General features: G+C 37.7%; 1 protein-coding gene across 1 annotated transcript in view; it reads left to right on the top strand.

Annotated features, from left to right (window-relative positions):
- The first annotated feature begins 2077 nt into the window (after positions 1-2077).
- Positions 2078-23792, top strand: part of LOC129427244 (protein NLRC3-like) — a 65303-nt gene continuing 43588 nt past the window's right edge. Inside the window, exons 1-2 of the mRNA XM_073875837.1 lie at positions 2078-2273; positions 3929-4047. Of these exons, the coding sequence (XP_073731938.1) occupies positions 3998-4047 (50 nt within the window). The 5' untranslated portion in view covers positions 2078-2273; positions 3929-3997. The remainder of the gene's footprint in view (positions 2274-3928; positions 4048-23792) is intronic.

Raw genomic sequence — 23792 nt, 5'->3', positions numbered from 1 at the left:
CTCTTCTGCATGCTTCAAGATCACTCAAGCTCCTGTATGTTTGCTATTTTCTCTTAAACTTATTCATATTTTTGGGCACTGCTACTGTGACAACCATAACATGTCAACACCGTCATCTTTGTAAAAAAAAATATTAGATTAGATTATGAAATAAATTTATCATTTTTAAGAAGAGGTCTGAAGTAACTAGCAACAGAGAGGAAACAAGATGGCTAATGTGAACAACTCATCTATTTTTTTAATCTATATTAGGTTTTTGTCACCACCGTCAGGTTTTCTGTCTTTTCTGTCAGGTTTTATGTATTTTAGGAAGTTATGATTTGATATTTTTTCATCACAGTGCTCAGGATTGTTATTTTTTGGACCAAATATTTACATAAAGTTTAAGCAAGAAGCCATTGACTTGAGTGGTTTACATTTTGGAATAATGAGGCCAATGTCACCACCGTCAGATTAGTGTCACCACCGTCAGACGTAGTTTGATTTGTTTTAAATTAATATGCTTACAATATGTTTCTTCAGTGCTGTTAAGTTATTAAATTAATAGTCTCTATTAATACAAAAATATGTTTATTAAATAAGAAAAATCATTACTTTTTCTATTTAGGCTTAAAGTAAATGTTGTATGAGCAATAACTGGAAAAACTATTTTATGAAAAAAAAAATACGAACAGGGGAGGTTGCACCAGTAAATTGCTGCACAGCCAAGACCTTGGTCTATAATGATATACGTTTTAAAGATCGCACTGTTTTCAACCGAATTTCCTGTTTACCGTGGCGTCGACGTCATTACTGTGCTACTAATGATACACGTTATGGGAGACCAGTGCCCAATCTTGTTATATCTATTATTTCTGGGAGTAATGAAAAAGACAGCTGTGTTAATTATGTGATATCAGTAATTGGTCAACTGGCATGAGGTCGCTGCAAAAAAAGCAAACAAAACATAAAATTCATAAAGCAGATTAATAATGAATGAAAGAAACAGAATGTAAGATTAACTAAACCAAAGAACCAATGTATAAAGTAAATGAGAGTAAAATAAATAAAAAATAAACAAGAACTATTAGAGGAGTGTTTAAAATAAGAAATATATAAGGTGCCATTAATGTGTCTGTAATGACTCTTCTTATACACTTACATGCTACAACCTGCAGGTTAAGAACACAGATGCTCTTTCACGTTTGACGCATATGATACAGGCGGGTGTATGGTGCTGGTCTAACACTTCTCTACATCTGATCTGAGAACAGTACCTTTCTTTCCTCTTCACATTTAACACACGATTTAAATGTCAATAAAAGTGGAGAAAATGAAGAAATTGTGAATAATGTTTCTTTTTTTTCTGGTTTATAGCACACGGCAATAACACAAATGTAATGTAGATGGCAGTAGAGGCGTACTTTTATTTAGATCTGTCAGATGTCTTATTAAACACAAAATATAAATTACGTTTCTGTAACTGTTAGAACAGCATTTGAATTAAAATATTCACTTGCACTTGCTGATTATTTTTGGTTCTTCTAAATTTTATATGTTTGCTAAGTTTAAGTGTTGGATGACTATATGTAATGTGATGACTGCCGTCTACCAAGATCTGTAATGTGGAATGAGGTTTTTCCGGCTGCACAACCTTCTGATGTTACTGTGATGAAAACAAAAACATTTAAACCAGAACAACCAGAGTGTTTTCGGTTTCACATAGGAATAATTTTGTACTTTGTGAAAAAAAACTGAGTTTGACAATTCTGTATTTAAAAACATTTTGATCAATGTGAATGTCTTCCTTAGAAGACTTTCTTAGAAGAAACTTAAACCCATTAACTCTCACTTTTTATATATGTGATCAAACTTTGAGTTGTTCATAAAGTTTGCTGATGTATTTGAACAGATTTTAACAATAATAAAAAACAAACCGTTAAAATGACAGACTGCTAGATTTCCTTATGACATAAAGTATCGCGAGAGCTAACCGATTTGTATGCTTTCGTATACTCGCTCTCGCGGTATTTTGATGTAAGTCGCGGATTAGTCTGCGGCTCTGCGCAGCGCACGCATGCAGTCGAACAAACCTAAACACAACTGCTGTCAATCACAACCTGCATCTTTACCGTCTATGATCTTTAACTGTCGCCATTTTACACTTGGACAAACGCATTTCTACGAAGCAGAAATCTTGACTATCAAAATATATATTTGTACTGTTTAAACGCGCTTACGTTGGTGTTAACTTCGACTTGAGTAAGTTAGGCTCTCTAAACATTTTCATTGAGGTAAGTTAAGTATTTTGGGTCACATAAACGTTAAAGTTACGCTTGTTATTTTACTATGTGTATTTATATAAAATTTGATTAAAATCATACGCAAATCATTTATATAAAACTATTTCTGTTATTAGTTTAATATCATTGTTTTAATATTTAAAAACGGTTGACATTGTAAGCTGAAGTAACATTGTAGCCCTTCTCATTTGGTCTCTTTCGATAAAAGCGTTAATTATTAGTACAGCTGTGGATTTCATATTAATTAACTTGTATAATGTTAATATAAACACATGTAAATATTAAAAGCTCAATGACTGAATGGATATTGTCAGGAGAAGCGCAGAGACTTCTGAAACTGAAAGCAAAGTCTGATTTACAGACAATTCTTATTAAATCAGATCAAATAACAAATAATGTTTTAGTAAGTGGTCAATTATCAGATCCATTCAAAATATGTGGAAATAATCGTGGGGCTTTATTCACAAAACAACTTAAAGTAGCTCATAACGTGCCGATTTAGGAGAAACTATTAATTTAAAACAGTGTGTCAGTCCTAAATCCTCCCCGCAATCATTTTTTCTACAAGTTGTTAAAGACATAACATTTGTTCTATTGCGTCCAGTTTGGTTTTCTTTCACTTTTGCACAACATAGTATCAGCCAGAATCGATAGTCTGTTGATTAAAATGCTGTTTATACAGATCTCAGTACAGTACAGGTCTGTAAGAATGTGGAATGAAGTTTTTCCGGCTGCATAGCCTTCTGCTGTTTGAGCGCACCTGTTACTGTACAGTATATATGCAGAAGTTCAAGAACACTGTTACTTATTATAAACAGACAAACACCATCATTTTCAATCAAAACAAACATGAACGTGTGTTTACTGTTTAATGTCCTCAAAGAATAAATTTGTTCTTGATGAAAAACCGAAAAGGTTGACAATCTTTATTTAATAAGATTTTGATGAATCTGAATGTTTTAATTTCTTATAGGAAATTTAAGCCATTTTTTCTCACTCGTATCTTTGATTAAACTTTGACATTTGAATTATTCATAAAGTTTTTGCTGATGGATTGAAAAGTGAAACGTTTAAATAACTACAAATACCTGCATCTTTACAAACGCACTTTTATAAAACAGATATTTTTAATAATGACGTTTAAAGTCGCTTACACATACTTAACGGCTATCTAACATTTTCAGTGAGGTAAGGGTTAACGTTACGCGCACCACAGTTGTTATTTTACTTTACGTGTATTTTTTATAAAATATTATTTTATATTATTTAAGTATTTTTATTATTAAAATATTACTATTTTAGTTCAGTATAATTGTTAAAAAAAGAAGTGTTGAAACTGTAAGCTAACAGTAACAGTTTGTAGCACTTCCGAGGTGAATTGCCCCTGTTGGTTTTCCTCACTTTTATTTTGGATGAAAGCGTATGCTAAATACCTATGTAATGCTACTAGGCTGCTGTGGGTTTTACCTCATTTAAACAACATCTTGCATGATGATTATATATTGATGAGTATTTTAAATGACTGAATGGATTTTGTCAGAAGCAGCGGAGAGACAACATGTTCAAATTTTGTGCTGATTCACAATTTCAGACTAAACTATAATAATAATAATAATAATAATAATAATGCTTTAAACTGTGATCAGATTCATCAGATCCATTCAGAGTCTGTGGAGGTGATCAGATTTATCAGTGGAGATCAGACTGAACGATTCATGGACGATTCACAGACATTCAGAGATGGAGATGATTCTCCAGGAGTCAGGTATTCTTATTCAAGTCTACATAAGCATTTTCTTTATTTTCACACTAATCAGGGCTTTACATTAACACTTGTCTACTTCTCTGGGACAAGAAGTGAATGTTTTGAATGGGCAACTGGGAGATATTTTTACTTGCCCTACTGCACAAGTAACTTGTAAAAAACAAGTAAATGTCAATACAATGAGTTCAAAGGTAGCGGTTGCAAACACAAAATATAAAAAGGACTATAGTTCCATCGTTGACGTGAAAGGCAAGAATGTTTATGTAACATTCAACTTATGAAGAAAGAGTCTCTCCACATCTGTGGCAAGCAATTCTGATCAAATGAAGCACCTCACATTGAGTATGTTTACATGCACAGAATAAGCGGATAACTATCAAAAATCTGCTAATTACAGAAAACTGTTTTCATGCATTTACATGCAAATCAATAAGCCGGCTATGCAGACAACTGCGTTTACATGGGACTTGCAGAATGATCAGTTTTCTCGCCGGCAGTGACGTCACCACCTATAGTACACAATAGTTGTTCAAAAAGTCAACAGCATTTCTGTCTTACGCTGTACTGTTGTATCTCTTCTTGTGTCTGCAGAACCTGTAAATGTAACATGAGCTTCTATTTTATCAGTTTCTCTGCCAACTGCTAAGTCGAGCGGAGACTTTTATGCGTTACTTTGCACTTACTTCCACGTGTGACGTTTATCTTTCATATGTGGAGACATGCGCACATGGACAAAACCGTGAGAAAGCCGGTTAAGGTGTTTACATGCTACGCGAAATCGGTGTGATGAGCAAAAAACTACCTGTGCTGAATCCGATCGGTTTTTGCTTACGCCGTTTATGGGCTTCCCAGATAAAGGAAAACCGTTTTACGCGTTCACATGACCCACGTGTTATCAGTTTATTAAGCATAATTGGTGTAAGACTGTGCATGTAAACACACTCAATGTCACATCGTCACAGGATTTGAAGCATTTTGATAAGTAGCGTCAGGTGACAAAGATGTCCGTTGATTAACTTGAGCATCACATCAGCAAATCAAACTACTGAATATGGTTATATCTTACAGATAAATGTGGCATCAGGATAAAAATACAACATTTTTTTGTAAAAACAAAAAGAATAGAAAAATCAAATACTAGGGAGTGGAAGGTAAAAATAAAACAGAAAAAGATGCTGTGGAAGGCAGATGAGTAGAAAGAAGAAACATAGAAATGGATGGCGAAGAGCTAGAAAGAACTGAAAAGACAGAAAAAATCCAGCATGAAGGTGTGTAAAAAGGTTAAAGAAGAGGGTTAGGAGAGAAAGAGATGTATGCCTTTTGTAGCGAAGAGCTACCTTAAAGGACTGTAAAGGGCTGATGCCGTGTGAATAGCAGTGAACCAGGTGTGTCGGTCAGAACACCACAAAAGCAGGGAGCAACTTCAAGTTAGAAATGGAATAAAGATGACTGGAGGGGAGAGCAGGCATGTAATATATATGATTAAGCAGTATCAATACTAAACAATAATTGCCTTAAGGGTGAAGACACTTAAAGGGGACATTCCATGAAAATCATGACTTTTCCATGTTTAAGTGCTAAAATTGGGTACCCAGTGCTTCTACCAACGCAGAAAACATGAAAAATTGCAACCCTGTAACTTTTTATTGGTAAGGCTCTGTCTGCAAGCATTTGAATAAATAGGTAGTGCGGATTTCGCTCCCCGCATGACGTAGGTAATGGGTCTTATTATAATGATACCGCCCCTTCAACTGCGCTATCCAACCATGACGCTACCTCGACTGTGAGTGACAGAGAGAAAGTATGACTGACAGCACGACACGTTTGTATTCCATCAAACACAAACAGTAGCCTACAATCTTATAACTTGTAGTTTTAATAATCTTTTTAAAGATTGAATTAACGTTCTAAAGGATTAACGTTACCTTAGTGCAAGAGAGAGAGAGAGCGAGTGAGCGAACGAACGAGAGAGAGAGCAACGCGACGGTTCACTTTCATACAAGTATGTTGTTTAATATGTTTCTCTGAAGTTTATATGAATGAACACGAGGATTAATGCACTGCACGAGACAGAGTGAGTGAACAACGCGTATTCACTATCATACACAATAAGTAAATATGTTGTTTAATGTTTCTCTGAAGTTTATATAAATGAACACGAGGATTAATGCACTGCACGAGACAGAGTGAGTGAACAACGCGTATTCACTATCATACACAATAAGTAAATATGTTGTTTAATGTTTCTCTCAAGTTTCAAATGAATACGAGGAGTTACAAGATGAGAGACTGACAGAAACGCGAATGTGTTCAATATGTGTACACAATAAACTTAAACATGTCATTTGATCTGTTTCTCTAAAGTTTAAGCATTAAACGTGTTGTTTTATTACAAATCATTTAAATGTGCTCGTGTGGTTTGGTCACAAAGTAAACTTCCGAGTCCTTGTGGGCTCTCCTGATTTTGCCAAGTGGTTGATGTCCTCAGGGCAACATTATGTTTGGGGTAGGTTTAGGTTTTATTTAGAAAAATGTTGTCCTTGGGTCAACACAATATGTTGCCCTGAGGACATCAACCACTTGGCAAAATCAGTTCGAGCGTGTTTGTGGACGTGTATTTTATTGTAACATGCTGAAACTCATTGTGCCCGTTTAAAACAAGGGCAGCATGAGAGCTAAAAGTCTTTATTTTTATTCTACAATGTTTCCCATCTGCTGATAAACATGTATTTAGTATGCATAAAACAGATGATTGACTTTTTAAACTTGTTCAAATATATAATGCTTAATATTGCTCACTAACTTTCGTGAGAGAATCTCCCTCGATGCTATCGCTGCGTCCGAAACCGCCTACTTCCATACTATATAGTAGGCAAAGTAGTGCTTTTTGCATACTATATAGTATGGAAGTAGGTGATTTCGGACGCAGCATCTGTCTTCTCTACAGCGCGAGCGCTTGAGACTCCGCCCACCTGAGCAGCTCGTTTGGATTTAAAGGGATACACACAAAAACGGTGCATTTTTGCTCAGCCCCATAAAGTGCCTATTTTAACATGCCACAATAAATTACCTATATGGTATTTTGAGCTAAAACTTCACATATGTACTCTAGGGACATCAAAGATTTATTTAATATCTTAAAAACGTCTTCTGGAATGTCCTTTTAAGGATAATGGCCACCAATTATTCCAGTGAAGACACAGGGTAAGAATATGGTATGATAGGAAGCTTGTGCTGATCCTTCAAACTTGTGGAGGTTGGACCGTATTAGGAAATAAGTGCAGTTATGGTGATGTGTGGAGATGTGGTTACCCTGCAACAACAACAAAACATTTCCTAATAAAACCAAACTCTATATACATTAATGAACATCAATACTAATAGCGCATCATTATTAACATTTAAACTGTAGCTTCTCCCCTCATCCATTGAGACAGATGCATAAACGTAAAGTATAACATGTCTCTCACTTTAACAACATGTACACTACTTAAATCACGGTTTACTATTATAACATAACATCAGAAAACAGACTTAAAGGATTAGTCCATTTTCTTAAAAGAAAAATCCATATAATTTACTCACCACCATGTGCTCCAAAATGTTGATGTCTTTCTTTGTTCAGTCGAGAAGAAATTAGGTTTTTTGAGGAAAACATTGCAGGATTTTTCTAATTTTAATGGACTTTAATAGAGCCCAGCATTTAATACTTAACTCAACACTTAACAGTGTTTTTCAACAGAGTTTCAAAGGACTATAAACAATCCCAAACGAGGCATAAGGGTCTTATCTAGTGAAACGACTGTCATTTTTGACAAGAAAAATAAAAAATATGTACTTTTAAACCACAACTTTTCGTCATGTAGATCCGGTCGTGATGCGCCAGCGTGACCCCACGCAATACGTCATGACGTCAAAAGGTCACAGAGGACGAACGCGAAACTCCGCCCCAGTGTTTACAAGCGTCTTGAAAGAGGACCACCACAGGCTGTTCGAACACATTCAACCCATAGACTGCAGTTCTATCCATTGTTTTATTTCCAGTCTCCTGTGGCTGTTCGGTCTCCTGTGGCTGTTCTATCTATTGTTTTATTTCCGGTCTCCTGTGGCTGTTCGAACACATTCAACCCATAGACTGCAGTTCTATCTATTGTTTTATTTCAGCTGTCATCATAGGTAGCATGCAGGGCTGTGCACAGGGGGGTGGCCAGGTGGCTAGATCAACTGCCCTTCTGCCCTAATCGGCTGAGGTGCCCCTCTCGCCAACCCCAGTCAAAGTGTTCTGTTACCGCTCGTCTAAAGATCCACTGTTTCTGGTAATCCACTTCGTGATTTCCCACCGGCTCCGCAGCATCTCTCACATTCTGTGTCCACTCTTTGAAGGGCGAAGACGACAGTTTGTTGTATTAACAGGTAGATTCATTACATTACCTCAGCTGTTGAGCTGCTCAATTAGTAATTTGGTAGTTTGAAGCCGAGAGAGGTCGTGTTCTATATTTATTTTTGCTTGCTTGTGTTCTCGTGATCACTACTTAATTTTCTCGTTATCTCGAGAAAACAGCAGCTTGTTTTCTCGTGATCTCGTCATAACAAAAGTTGTATTCTTGTTATGTGATTAAAGCTTACGTGTACTCAATAGAACATAATTTTTAGACAGCAAAAGCATATTTAGCAAATTTGCATGGATGAACAAATGAGATTTTACTTAGATCAGGGATTCGCTCAAGATGAAACAGATTTGCCAATAATTGACCATTTGATAGCGCAGTGAATTTAGGGACCGTCTTTAAAGTACTCCATATACGTTTCTACTTTTAACAGCATTAAAATGGAATAACTTAAAGTCAACAAACAGTCACAAAACCAACTGTAAATTGTTTGTGGTTGTCAACTATAATGCACACTTTTTAGAGGTTTTATATTTATTCAAATAAACTGTTTAATACTATTTAAGATAGAAACGTGTACAGTGCACTTTAGAGATGGTCCCTAAATTCACGAACATCAAATTTTATTTATTTACTAAGTCTATCGACAATTAGCTACGCGTGGTAACGGCGAAGACTCCATATGCATCAGCAGTCCACTTCAAAATAAATGAAATATTATGGACAGGAATTTACATTATGGCATTTGGATTATTATGTCTGGATAGCGAGAAAACAACTTTTGTTATCTCGAGATCATGAGAAAACAAGCAGCAAAAATAAAAATATGGATGACCTCTCTCGGCTTTCCTATGTTTTTGTATTTCTGTGGGTAATGATTTGCTCTCTGTCTTGTTAAAGTGCTAACAACTTAGCAAACATTTTTAGAATTACAGTGATTGTCTAATGTGTAATGTACCCGATGAGATCTAATATAAATAACACTAAATTTGCTGTTGTTGGCACACTTTGTTGACAAAAAATAAAAAACAATGTTTTTTAAAAAAAAGACAGAGTTGGAAGGGAGGCTGCAAAAGCTGTTCAAAATTGCAAACATGGATTCAAAGCTTCAGCATGTAAATCATATAGAATATTAAGAAGTTTTGTCACACTCTAAATCTTGTTATAAAGTCTATTTTCCATTATAATCACTTATATTATTTGATATTAATCTATAACACATCATATTGTTAAAACCATATAAATTGTGCCCCCCGTGCCCCCTTTTTTGTTTGGGCCACTGCCCCTCAAAATGTCTGTGCACGGCCCTGGTAGCATGAAATAAAAACGTTTCCACATACCAAACTTATACGACGCTGGGGCATCCTCCAACTCTAGGCAGACTTCCTTAGTTCCCACTTGCCATTTCTAAACGTAACATGACCTGCAGCACTCACTCTCCACACCAGTCACCTCTTCTTTCGCACAATTCGCGAAAGGGAAACATGCTATCTGAGGTCACATACAGGGCACGAGGCTACATACATTGCACATGCCATGAACCGTCGAACCGTGCGACGCACACACGAACCGAACCGTTCCGATTGTTTTCATGAACCATGCCACCCCTACTATCCAGTGTTGGGAACGTTACTTCAATTAACTAATTAGTTATAGTTACCAGACGTGGAAAGTAACAAATTACATTTACTCATGTTACTGTAATTGAGTAGTTTTTTTGTGTATTTTTACTTTTTTGAGTAGTTTTTAAAATCTGTACTTTTACTTTTACTTAAGTATGTTTTATTTAAAGTATTGTACTTCGCTACATTTTAAATCATATCCGTTACTGAGTAAAAAAATATTTTAAAAAGCAAGGTGATAAAGATGCGCAACGGATGTAAATGGGCGGGGCCCGGGGGAACGGCAAAAAGAACCATGGAGACGGACGAGACAGGCGCGCGCTAATGCAGACCCGCCTCAGTTCAAATCTTATGAAAGAAACCCCTTCTACTCGTCATGTTTAAGCGACCACTTTCCACTGACGCGAAGCGAGTGTTTCATTTCTATGAAAGGTTCATGCTCTTAAGTACGAAATTGCACGACGCGTTTTTAATACCATGCGCATTATCTTCCGAGGTCTAGCAGCTTCGCGTCAAGTCAGACACAACTTCAAAACGTCCTCGAGAATGCGCAGGTCATTAGACATTGCAGAGCGAGAGAGAGAGAGAGAGAGAGAGAGAGAGAGAGAGAGAGAGAGAGAGAGAGAGAGAGAGAGAGAGAGAGAGAGAGAGAGAGAGAGAGAGAGTTGTCTGGAACAACTCTATATTCACAAAAAGATTATAAAATTCCTTTTTTTTCCCTACCAAACAATTTTGGCCTTATCACATATAACATATACACATTAGCCTCAAAGTACAAACCTAAACAAAATCAAAAAACAACCCAAAACAAACCAAAACAAACCTAAAAACAAAACAAACAAACAAACAGAGAGAAAAAAATTTTACAAATTTAAACAAAGTTCCTCTTGATCAACCACACACAACACTTCTGCCTGTCCCCAAAACTCATTAAAAGCAGCCACATTTTTTGTTAATTTAAAAAAAGCAAATTCTGCTTTAATCCTGGCAGATACAAAAGCCTTTAAAATAAGTTCAGGTTCAAATGTCCCGCTGACTTTCCGCTTGTTTTTCCTTGTAATCCATATTGCCAACTTTGCTTCACCAATTAAAAAATGTATTAAAGAAATTCTTTTTTTATCTGTTGCAACATATTTTGGACCAAATATAAATATCTTCTCATCCATATCTTCACCAAGTGCTCTAAGCCAACTCTTTAAAATCAGAAATACTCCATTTAGCCTAGAACAATCTAAAAATAGATGCTTCAAAGTTTCTTCATGACCACAAAATATACATTCCCTCCCCACAGTGGGGTCAACACGTGTCAAATATCTATTTGTTGCAATTGCCGAATGCACAATCCTCCACTGAAGATCTGCAGTCCGTTTTTCTATAGGTGATTTATATAGAGACCGCCAACATCTCCTGGGAGAAGAGCCCTGGCCAATCACCTCCAACAACTTTGATTCCTTACATCCCTTCAGCTCAGATTGATGAGAGACTTTGACACATGCTAAATACAAAGCTTTCTTTGAAACATCTTCAAACAAGTTTAATTCAGGTATACAAAACACAAGAAGTGAATCGTTCTCTGGCTGTTCATCTATTGTCATTGAAATCTGAAGTGTTGGAAAATGCTCTCTTATTTCATCCCCTTGTTCACTACAACAATTCTCTTGTATATTTTGTCTGTAGACAGAAGGAAGAGCTAAAAGGATTTCCTTCACTACTTTATCCATAAATCTCACAGACTTGATACCCGTCAAATTACACAGTTCTTGGGGACTTTTCCACTCATTTCCATTCTTTAAATCAGACAAACATGTGCATTTTGCTCTAACCATTAATGTCTGCAAACTCCTCATTTTCAACACATTTGCCTGTATTAAGGGATTATTAAAAAGTGGTTCATTTTGTATCCAACCTTCAAGGTTTGGATCTCTCCTTACTTGAAAGACAGAATTCCACACTTTCAGGAGTGATTTATAAAACGGAGAAAAATCCTTCCATTCCATATCTTTCAAACTAATTAAAAATAAATTAAAATCATATTTAAAACAATTCATACTATGTAGTAAGGAACAAGCTGTATCAGCCCAGCAGATATTTTCAGAATATAACAACTTCTGTGCAGTCTGCAGCCTGAAGGCCTTAATTCGGCTTTTTATATCTATTAGGCCTTGTCCACCTTCACTGACCGGTAAATACAAAATAGCAGATTTTACCCAGTGCTGACCGGACCAAAAGAAATCATTAATTAGGGCCCGAGCACCGAGGAGCAGGCCAGAATGGCCTGCACCGTGGGTGCAAAGCCCTATTGTTTTTGCTCCGTTTATTATTATTTTTCTTCTTCTTCTTCTTCTTCTTCTTCTTCTTCTTCTCCGAAATGGATCGCATTTTTGAGGGCCTAAACATACCCGAAAACTCATGAAAATTTGCACACGCGTCAGAAGTGGCGAAAATTTACATGTAGTATAGGCGTCAGAAGTGGGCGTGTAAAAATGGCTCGATAGCGCCACCTGCAAAATTTCAAGAGAACAGCCCCCCCCACTACGAAAAACTTACAGATACGAAATTTGGTAGGATCATCTATCACTCCAAGACCTACAAAAAAGTCTCTTGGAGCGAACCTCTAAACCCCACAGGAAGTCATAATTTTTTTTACAACAGGAAGTTGTAATTTTTTGACATTTCCAAGCGTCGTACTTTAACGAACTCCTCCTAGAGATTTTATCCGATCATCATCATATTTGGTCAGTATCATCTAAAGGCCTTTGCGATGCTAAATTGCGGAGCTTTTGACTTTTCATTGAAGAACGTGTCCGTGGCGGCCTGGCAAAGTGTGATGTTTCGCCATGAAACAGGAAGCTGTTGTAATTCAGGCATACATTGTCCGATCTGCCCCTGACTTCACACGTTTGATAAGGGTCCCGGCCTGAACACATCAACATGGTATAATTCAGTGACAGTTATAGCGCCACCTAGAGGCAACAGGAAATACTATGTTTTATGCTGTAACTTACTGCTCTTAAAGATTTAACCATATCAACATCATATTTCATCAGTCTAATCTCAAGACTTTTTGTAACGATAAATAGCGACGACCTTGACTTTTCATTAAAGGGCGTGTCCGTGGCGGCCTCGCAAAGTATCGCTAAATGAATCACATTTTTGACAGGCTAAACAAGCTCAAAAAGTCATAAAACGTTGCACACAAGTCAGAAGTGGCGAAAATTTACATGTGGCATAGGAGACAGAAATAGGCGTGTAGAAATGGCTCGATAGCGCCACCTACAAAATTTCAAAAGAACAGCCCCCCCACTACGAAAAACATACAGATACGAAATTTGGTAGGATCATCTATCACCCCAAGACTTACAAAAAAGTCTCTTGGAGCAAAGCTCTAAACCCCACAGGAAGTCGGCGATTTTGATTTATTGCTGTGATTTCTGTGCAAATTTTGTCATTTCCAGGCTTCATACTTTAACGAACTCCTCCTAGAGATTTTATCAGATCGTCATCATATTTGGTCAATCTCATCTAAAGGCCTTTGCGATGTTAAATTGCGGAGTTTTTGACTTTTCGTTGGAGTGTGTGTCCGTGGCGGCCTGACAAAGTTCAGCGTTTTCGCCAGGAAACAGGAAGTGTCTCTAACTAAGGCATACAATGTCCAATCTGCCCCACGCTTCACACATTTGATAAGGGTCTTGGCCTGAACACATTTCAATGCCAATATTCAGCTTCAGTCATAGCGCCACCTAGAGGTAGCAGGAAATGTCTTGTTTTACGCTGTGATTTACTGCTCTTAGAGATTTAATCAAATCATCATCATATTTGGTCAGACTGATGTTAAGCCCTTTGCCGTGATAAATTGCGAAGATCTTGACTTTTCATTGAAAGGTGTGTCCGTGGCAGCCTGGCAAAGTGTGATATTTCGCCATAAAACAGGAAGCGGTTGTAATTCAGGCATACATTATCTGATCTGCCCCCGACTTCACAAGTTTGATAAGGGTCCCGGCCTGAACACGTCAATATATCAATAATCAGGTACAGTCATAGCGCTACCTGCTGCACACAGGCGGTGTGGCACATCAGTTTCCCTTTGAATATCCACCTATATTTACCCACTTTAATTCATACCCCCCTGGTTCACTGCTTTACTAATACCATAGGGTGGCGGTGCACATGCGTGCGAGGGCCCTTCCATCGCTGCTTGCAGCTTTAATTAGGGCCCGAGCACCGAGGAGCAGGCCAGAATGGCCTGCACCGTAGGTGCGAAGCCCTATTGTTTTTGCTCGGATTTATTATTTTTAGGGCCCGAGCACCGAGGAGCAGGCCAGAATGGCCTGCACCGTAGGTGCGAAGCCCTATTGTTTTTGCTCGGATTATTATTTTTATTATTTTATTTTTTTTATTTTTTTTTTACGTTTCGGGGCAATTTGGGGGCCTTAACATACTCAAAAACTCTTGAAATTTTGCACAGACGTCAGAGTCGTTGGCCATCAGGTTTGGGCAAAGGCTGGACCACGGGCGTGGCAAGGGGGCTCTGTAGCGCCCCCTGTAATGCAAAAACAAACATTGGGGCACAGATCGGGCAAAAATGTACGCACATGTACGAGAGTTGGTACACATATAGATCTCATCGACCCGAACAACTTTCGCACTCTAACATTTAAGCTCCGCCCAACAGGAAGTCGGCTATTTTGGATTGTTTCAAAAATGCATGTGGTGAACTTTTAAATACTCCTCCTAGAGGATTCATGGGATTGACACCAAACGTGGTGATCATGATGTCGAGACATTGTACTTGCTAAATTGCGATGGGATTTTTGATATCTCGAACGGTGCCGCCGTGGCGAGTCGAAAAAGTTGTGGCAAAATCAGAGGAACAGGAAGTGTCTAATATCTAAGGCAAAAAAGTTCTCATTGTGATGCCAAGCGGGGTGTTTGTTCGCCTGAAGATTCCGATCGCATCGATTTGCTTATTGTGAGTCTCGGGTATAGCGCCACCACCAGGCGCCAGGAAGTGTTGCAGTCACAAAGGTTGATTTTTTTTACATTTCCATGTGATGTTCTTTTAAATACTCCTCCTAGAATGTTTATGCGATTGACACCAAAAGTGGTCAACATGATGCGAAGACATTGTAGATGATAAATTGCGAAGGGATTTTTGATATCTCGAACGTTGTTCCCATGGCAACGCGTCAAACTTTACTTTCATTTTAAAGGCATATTTAAGCCCTTCAGTTGCATCCAGTGAACTTTTCAATACTCCTTCAAGAATATTCATGCGATTGACACCAAACATGAGGACCATGATGACGAGACATTGTAGATGATAAATTGCGAAGGGAATTTTGATATCTTAAACGGTGTTCCCATGGCAACGTGTCAAACTTTGCTTTCATTTTCCGGCATATTTAAGGCTTACAGTTACATGCAGTGAACTTTTCAATACTCCTTCTAGGACATTCATGCGATTGACACCAAACGTGGTCAACATGATGCCGAGACATTGGAGATGATAAAATGCGAAGGGATTTTTGACATTTCGAACGCTGTCGCCATGGCAACGGATCAAAGTTTACTATTATTTCAGGAATATTTAAGCCTCTTGGCATGCTTAGATTAACTTCAAATTTGGCACACACATCAGAGTTGTCAACTGTTAAGTTTTGACAAACAGGTCAGACATAGGCGTGTCTCTTAAGTCGCTCACTAGCGCCCCCGTTTGTCTAAAATGTGGGATTTCTTTTACCTACAGTCCCCAATTGGGTCAGTAACAACATAAATAGTCCACCGATATTTACCCACTTGATGCACTTGCCCACCGTGCATCGTTTTCTCGGAGGCACCGTGTAGCGGTAAAAATACGTGCGAGGGCCCGCCATCGCTGCTTGCAGCTATATTTTTTTTTTTTTTTTTTTTTTTTTTACGTTTCGGGGCAATTTGGGGGCCTTAACATACTCAAAAACTCTTGAAAATTGGCAGAGATGTCAGAGTCGTTGGCCATTAGGACCCGGCAAAGGCTGGAACTCGGGCGTGGCAAGGGAGCTCTGTAGCGCCCCCTGTAATGCAAAAACAAACATTGGGGCACAGATCGTGCAAAAATGTACGCACATGTACGAGAGTTGGTACGCATATAGATCTCATCGACCCGAACAACTTTCGCCCTCTAACATTTAAGCTCCGCCCAACAGGAAGTCAGCTATTTTGGATTGTTTAAAAAATGCATGTGTTGAACTTTTGAATACTCCTCCTAGAGGATGCATGCGATTGACACCAAAAGTGGTGAACATGATGTCGAGACATTGGACTTGCTAAATTGCGAAGGGATTTTTGATATCTCGAACGGTTCTGCCGTGGCGAGCCGACAAAGTTGTGGCGAAATCAGAGAAACAGGAAGTGTCTAATATCTAAGGCAAAAAATGTCTTATTGTAATGACACGCGGGGTGTTTGTTCGTCTGAAGATTCCGATCGCATCGATGTGCCTATTGTGACTCCCGGGTATAGCGCCACCAGCAGGCGCCAGGAAGTGTGTCAGTCACAAAGCTGGATTTTTTTGAAAGTTCCATGCAATGTTCTTTTAAATACTCCTTCTAGGATTTTCATGCGATTAACACCAAAAGTGGTCACCATGATGCCGAGACATTGTAGATGATAAATTGCGAAGGGATTTTTGATATCTCAAACGCTGTTCCCATGGCAACCTGTCAAACTTTACTTTCATTTTAAAGGCATATTTAAGCTTTTCAGTTCCATACAGTTAACTTTTAAATACTCCTTCTAGGATTTTCATGCGATTTACACGAGAAGTAATCAACATGATGCCGAGACATTGTAGATGATAAATTGCAAAGGGATTTTTGATATCTCAAACGCTGTTCCCATGGCAACCTGTCAAACTTTACTTTCATTTTAAAGGCATATTTAAGCCATTCATACAGTTAACTTTTAAATACTCCTTCTAGGATTTTCATGCGATTGACACGAGAAGTGGTCAACATGATGCCGAGACATTGTAGATGATAAATTGCGAAGGGATTATGATATCTCAAACGCTGTTCCCATGGCAATGCATCAAACTTCACTTTCATTTTTACACATATTTAAGGCTGACAGTTACATGCTGTGAACCTTTCAATACTCCTCGTATGGGATTCATGCGATTGACACCAGAAGTGGTCAACATGATGCCGAGACATTGTAGATGATAAATTGCGAAGGAATTTTAGACATCTCGAACGCTGTTCTCATGGCAACGCGTCAAACTTTACTTTAATTTCAGGCATGTTTAAGGCTCTTGGCGTGCTTAGTTGAACTTTAAATTTGGCACACACATCCAGAGATGTATAAAGTACTAGGGACCCAGACTTGAGTAAAAGTACAAGTGCTCTATCAAAAAAGTGAGCACACCACTTAAGTGGAAGTACTGAAGTATTAAACATGTTTTGTACTTAAGTATTGCAAGTAGTTTATTTTAAAATATACTACTCAAGTACTGAAAGTAAAAGTACAAGTATTGTGTAATGTAGTTATTAAAGAAAACAGTCAAAAGTTTGAATATAATATTGTTTATATTATTTCAAATGTTTAAGCTAAAGGACACTCACAATTGCTTTGGCTGTAGCAGGAGTACAAGGACAGGAATGTTCAGATTAATTTAACTAATATGGCAATAGAGAATTCAGAATTAATAAAATATTAGTCGATGTAATGGTAATAGGTAAAGGTACAATATGTTTCAATGTATTTAGGTTTCCTTCTTTCGCGCACACTCGCCCTTTCTCGCGAATTCTCTCTCTCTATCGGTCTCTCTCGTGCACTTTGGTTCTCTCTTCAGTTCACATTTGTCTACAACTGCGGCTCATATTTGTGAGTGAGAGGGAGGGAGGGGTCCGCTCTTCACTATCTCCTATTGGTTTAGACCACAATCTGTGTGTGTTTCTAATGTGTATCACCGCTCCGGCAGTGATAATGTAGGTTTGGAATGATTTGTAACATTTGAGTGTAACGAGTAACTATGCAGCACATAAAAAATGTATTGGAGTAAAAGTATTAAACTCATCGAAAATATGTACTGAAGTAAAAGTGAAAGTAGGAAAAAAAAATAATACTTCAGTAAAGTACAGATACTGCCTATTAGTACTTAAGTACAGTAGTGAAGTAGTTCTACTTCGTTACTATACATCTCTGCACACATCAGAGTTTTCGGCTGTTAAGTGTTGACAAAAAGGTCAGACATAGGCGTGTCTCTTAAGTGGCTCACTAGTGCACCTGTTTGTCTAAAATGTGGGGTTTCTTTTACATACAGTCCCCAAATGGCTCAGAAACAACATTAAATAGCCCACTGATATTTTACCCACTTGATGCCCTTGCCCACCGTGCATCGTTTTCTCGGACGCACCGTGTAGCGGTAAAAAAACGTGCGAGGGCCCGCCATTGCTGCTTGCAGCTATATTTTTCTTTTGTAATGACTGAACTACCTCATCAGGGGGGTTCAACACAATTAATTTGTGCCAAAGTGCTGACGCAGCCAGGTTATTAGTTACCAAGACTCTCCCTCTAAAAGATAACTGAGGCAGGATCCATGTCCACCTTGACAAACGGTCAAACATCTTGTCATACACTCCTTCCCAATTTTTCTGAATGTAATCATCAGTTCCTAAGTAGACACCCAATATTTTCAAGCCTTCTTTACCCCATTTCACACCTCCTGGTAAAACTGGTGGCCCTTCTTCAGACCAATTTCCCAAAATTAAACCTTCACTTTTTTCCCAGTTTACCTTTGCTAAGGAGGCTTTTCATACTTCTTTAAAACTTCTAAAACCATCACATCTCTTTTGCTTTTAATAAGCACAGTAACGTCGTCAGCATAGGCAGAAAACTTAGGTCTAAATGTTTGTTCTTCAATTCGCAGTCCATCTAAATTTCTCCCCAGTTGACGAAGCAGGGGTCCGATGGCTAAGCAATATAACATCCCTGACAAGGGGCAACCTTGTCGAATGCCTCTACGTACTGCCACTGGTTGACTTAGCCCTTCTCCAACCTTCAACATTATAGAAACATCAAAATATAACAGTTTAATCCATGAAATAAAAGAATCACCAAACCCAAAAGCTTTAAGGGATTTAAACAAATAAAAGTGACTGACTCGATCAAATGCCTTTTCCTGATTGATTACAAGTATTCCAATATTGTCATCATCCCTTTTTACCATATGAATGATGTCACGAACAAGAAAAATATTATCCATTATGGTTCGATTAGGAACACAATAAGATTGATATTCATTTACTATATATTCTAAGTACAATTTCAATCTATTTGAAAGACATTTTGCTAAAATTTTGTAGTCGGTACACAAAATTGCGACCGGTCTCCAGTTCTTTAAAAGACCAAGTTCACCTTTTTTGGGTAACAATGACAAAACAGCTCTTTTACAGCTTTTTGGTAACTCTTTTTCATATAAGATGATTTAAAAACATTAAACAAATCCTCTTTTAATAGGGGCCAAAACATTCGGCTGGAAGTCCATCAATTCCCGGTGCACGTCCACTAGTTAGCTGATTTACAGCCTCGGTTACTTCATCAATGTCTATTTCAACCTCCAATTGGTTCCTCTGTGTGTCAATCAGATTTGGTAAATCTTTAAAAAGGTCCTCCATACAGTCAATGTCACATGGACCATCCAAAAAAAGTTTTGTATAAAAATCAATGGCCATTGTTCTCATTTCTTTGGGATTAGTTGTTACAGTCCCATCTGGTTTCTTTAGATGTAACATAGACTTCCGTGCTCCTTCTTGTTTCTCAAAACTTAAAAAGAAAGAACTTGGTGCATCCATCTCACTTAGAGAAAGGAAACGGGATCTTATTAAAGCTCCCTTAGCTCGTTCATGGAAAAGTGAAGACAAGGCTTCCTTTTTTTCATTCAGTCTTTCAGTTGATTCTGGTTAAATAAACTTCTTTCAATTGTTTTAATTTCATTTTCCAGGTCCATAACAGTTTTTTAAAGAACATAATTTGCATTAACTGTATAATTTTGACAAAAATTCCTGATGTGTGCTTTTCCTACATCCCACCAATGTACAACATCATCAAAATCATTATTTTGCTCCCTCCATTTAGCCCAAAATATATGAAATTTTTCAAAAAAAACCAAACATCTTGCAACAATTTTACATTAAAATGCCAATAATAACTCTTATTTTTTGTAAATTTAAAACAATCATACATAAATGATGATCTGAAAAACCACTGGGGTAAATACAGGCCTTTAAAATTCTATTGCACCAATCTTTACTAATATAAAAACGATCTAACCTGGCAAAGCTGATATGGTCACTTGAAAACTTAGACCAAGTATATTGCCTTTCCACTGGGTGTTGTAATCTCCAAACATCACACAAATCAAAATGACTTATTATGTTGTTCAAACATGTGGCAGAAGAGGACATTGTTCTTCTCCATTTCGGTCTTGTTTAAAATCTGGTGTACAATTCCAGTCACCACCCAAAACTAGACAAGCACCTTTATAATAACTCCCCATTGTACTTTGACATTTGTTAAAAACTTTTATCCTTTCTGCACCACTATTGGGTGCGTAAACATTAACAAAGACAAAAGAAAATCCCAACAATTTAGCATGAACAGCCAGGATGCGACCCTTCTCTATCTCATCACTTGAATCAAAAGTTATGCCAATTCTCTTTGAAAACAAAATAGCAACACCACCCATCGTGTTAGTACCATGACTTAAAAAAAGATGACCTCCCCACCACTTTTTCCATTCTATCTCATTGGCTATGTCGCTATATGTCTCTTGTAAGAAAATTATATCCATATCCTTATTTTCAATATGCTCTTTCAATACTGCTCTTCTTCTACCTTTCCTTCCTCCATTAATGTTAATTGTTCCTATCTTAATGCTTCCCATCAGAAGAAAGGAGAGATCAAAAAAGAAAAAGAGAAGGGTTAGCAAAAAGAAAAACAAAGAAAACACCCCAAGTGATCTAAACATTAAGGAGTTATGACTTTTTCAAGGGCCATTTTACTGCACAATTTAGTTACATTTTTCTTTAATCTAAATCGTTTCCTTATACTCAGTTCTTCATAAGTGGCTGTCTGTTGGATTTTCAAAACTGATTGCAAAAAAATTTTTGCATCAGGAAAAAAATCACTTATCTCTATTGTTTTCCCAAATGTCGTATCCAGAAAATCATTAACCTCTTTTACAGTATACAGTTGGTCTTCACTAATTTGAGAGAGAATATCTGAGGTCTCTGAGAACCTATCATCATCATCATCATCTGTGTAATCTTGGTCATCTGCATCAGTTAGCTGGGACAAAGAAGTCTGCCCAGTATTTTGTGAATCATTTGGAGCAACCTTTGATAACTTAGAACGAAAACTCTCTTCGTCTGCATTACCATCATTAACATCCACACATGGATTTTCACTCTTTTCAGCACGAACTAAACTACCAGTTGAACTTCTATTTTGATTACTCATCCCTTCACCTACACCAGTGTTTCCCAACCCTGGTCCTCGGGCACCCCCTTCCAGAAAGTTTTTGATGTCTCCTTATTTAAAACACCTGATTCGACTCATCAGCCTCCTTCTAAAATGGTAAAGATGTGTCCCTAACAAGCTGATGAGTCGAATCAGGTGTGTTAAATAAGGAGACATCTAAAACTTTCTGGAAGGGGGTGCCCGAGGACCAGGGTTGGGAAACACTGACCTACACTTTCATCTTTGTTTTTTCCATCATCTGTTGTTGTTTTATTTAGTTCTTCACTGGGCTCTACCATTTCACCAATCTGTACACTGGAAACAACTGCAATGTCATTCACATTGTTTTCTGCCTGCGTTTTGTTGTGCGGACAAGCGGTCCTTATATGTCCGACTTCTCCGCATTCAAAACATTTCAAATTTCCGGTACTCGCATAAATCATGTACGATCAACCCTCATGCTTAATTCGGAAAGAAATGTCAAGTGTTTGTTGATCAAGAAACATAAACACCTGACGCCGAAACGACAGCACATGTTTCAGTGCTTTATTTCTGCACCTCAACGGAATCATTTTCACTTCACTGGACATTTTTCCAAACCTCAGCAACTCTCATTCAATGTCGCTATTTAGTATAAAGGGGGGCACATTAGAAATCGTGACTCTAACAGACTGCGACACAAGTGGTGAGACGAAGGTAAACGCTCCATTTACCAAAACGCCAGTTTTGATTAGTTTACTCACCAAACTTTCATCTTTGAGGAAAATCACCACTGCCTTATTCATCCTTGACGCTGAAATTATATTTCCGTATCCAATCTGTTCTCCCACCGCGACAAGCACGTCTTCTACACTGAAGTCCGCGTCAGGTACACACCTGACTCCGTGGCGGCGGGCGAGCGGGGCTACACCCTCACTCGGGTGAGCCTCCATTTCAGGCCTCCGCCACAAAGTCAAAACAACTCCAAAAACCAAAACGTAATACGACCCAAAAAAGACTTTGAGTTTTACACAAAACAAAAAGAAAAATTAAGATAAGCAAAAAAACAAACAAAAAAAGAAGAGAAAGTAGGAAAAAACCCAAATCGCTCTTCTCACCCGTTTGTTGCTCCCAAACCCCCCAGCATGCGAGAGAGAGAGAGAGAGAGAGAGAGAGAGAGAGAGAGAGAGAGAGAGAGAGAGAGAGAGAGAGAGAAGAATAAAGGTCATCAGGTACCCAGGTCAGGGAAGTAAGAAGATAATAGTTTTTATAAAATAATGTATGTTACCACCAATACATCAATTACAACCTTACTATAGTGATTGTATTTACTAGCTGCTGACCACCTTCAAAAGTGCATAACTCACATGTAAAAATCATTAAACAATTCCATAAATGTTTCTTACTTTAAAAAAGCTTTTTATTTTATTAACTTTTTGTTATTGCACTTTAATTGTAAAGATGTTCCTACAATTAAACACAACTAGTTTGAGATGTATATTCCCTTGTCGTTTTTGAACTATACTAGAATCCTCCACCTCTTCCCGCTGTAAAAAAAAGTAACTTTTAGTCTGAGTAAAGTTAAAATGACTTACTTTTTACTTTTACTTGAGTAGATTTTTAGACAAGTAACTTTACTTTTACTTAAGTAAAATATTATTAAAGTAACTTTACTTTTACTTGAGTACAATATTTTAGTACTTTTCCCACCTCTGATAGTTACTAATTACTTCTCACAAATAGTAACTCAGTTAGTAACTGTGTTACATCATTATAAAAGTAACTAATTACCAGGAAAAGTAACTATTGCGTTACTTAAAAAAAGTTCAAATATTTCAAATAACTTGGATGCCCCCAATATCAAATCTGTTATGGATACTAAAGAGAAACGACTAATTTTGTAGCAGCATGTGATGATGTGAGGTGCTTCATTAGATCAGACTTGCCACATGCAGTAGGTGGAGAGACTCTTTCTTCATGGGCATTACATAATGTGTAAGTTGCACGTTACATAAACATTCCTGCCTTTCACCTCAACGATGGAAAAGTAGTGCTTATTATACTTTGTGTTTGCGACCGCTTCCTTTGAGCTCGTAGTACTTGCCATTGCTCACACCGCCGTACGTTCACACTGCCGCAGACCTGAGCTACCAAAGTTACCGGAAGTCATTCATTTACAATGGAAGCTGGCTTCTCTCAACTGCAAGGATCGTCAAATCCATCGGCATCACATTTTGGCCGTTTTGAGCGACCAGAGTGTCA

This window comes from Misgurnus anguillicaudatus, chromosome 14 (genome assembly GCF_027580225.2).
Source record: "Misgurnus anguillicaudatus chromosome 14, ASM2758022v2, whole genome shotgun sequence".
NCBI classification, from domain to species: domain Eukaryota; kingdom Metazoa; phylum Chordata; class Actinopteri; order Cypriniformes; family Cobitidae; genus Misgurnus; species Misgurnus anguillicaudatus.
The sequence above is the reverse complement of the archived record's forward strand: the minus strand, read 5'-3'. Positions and strand labels throughout refer to the sequence as shown.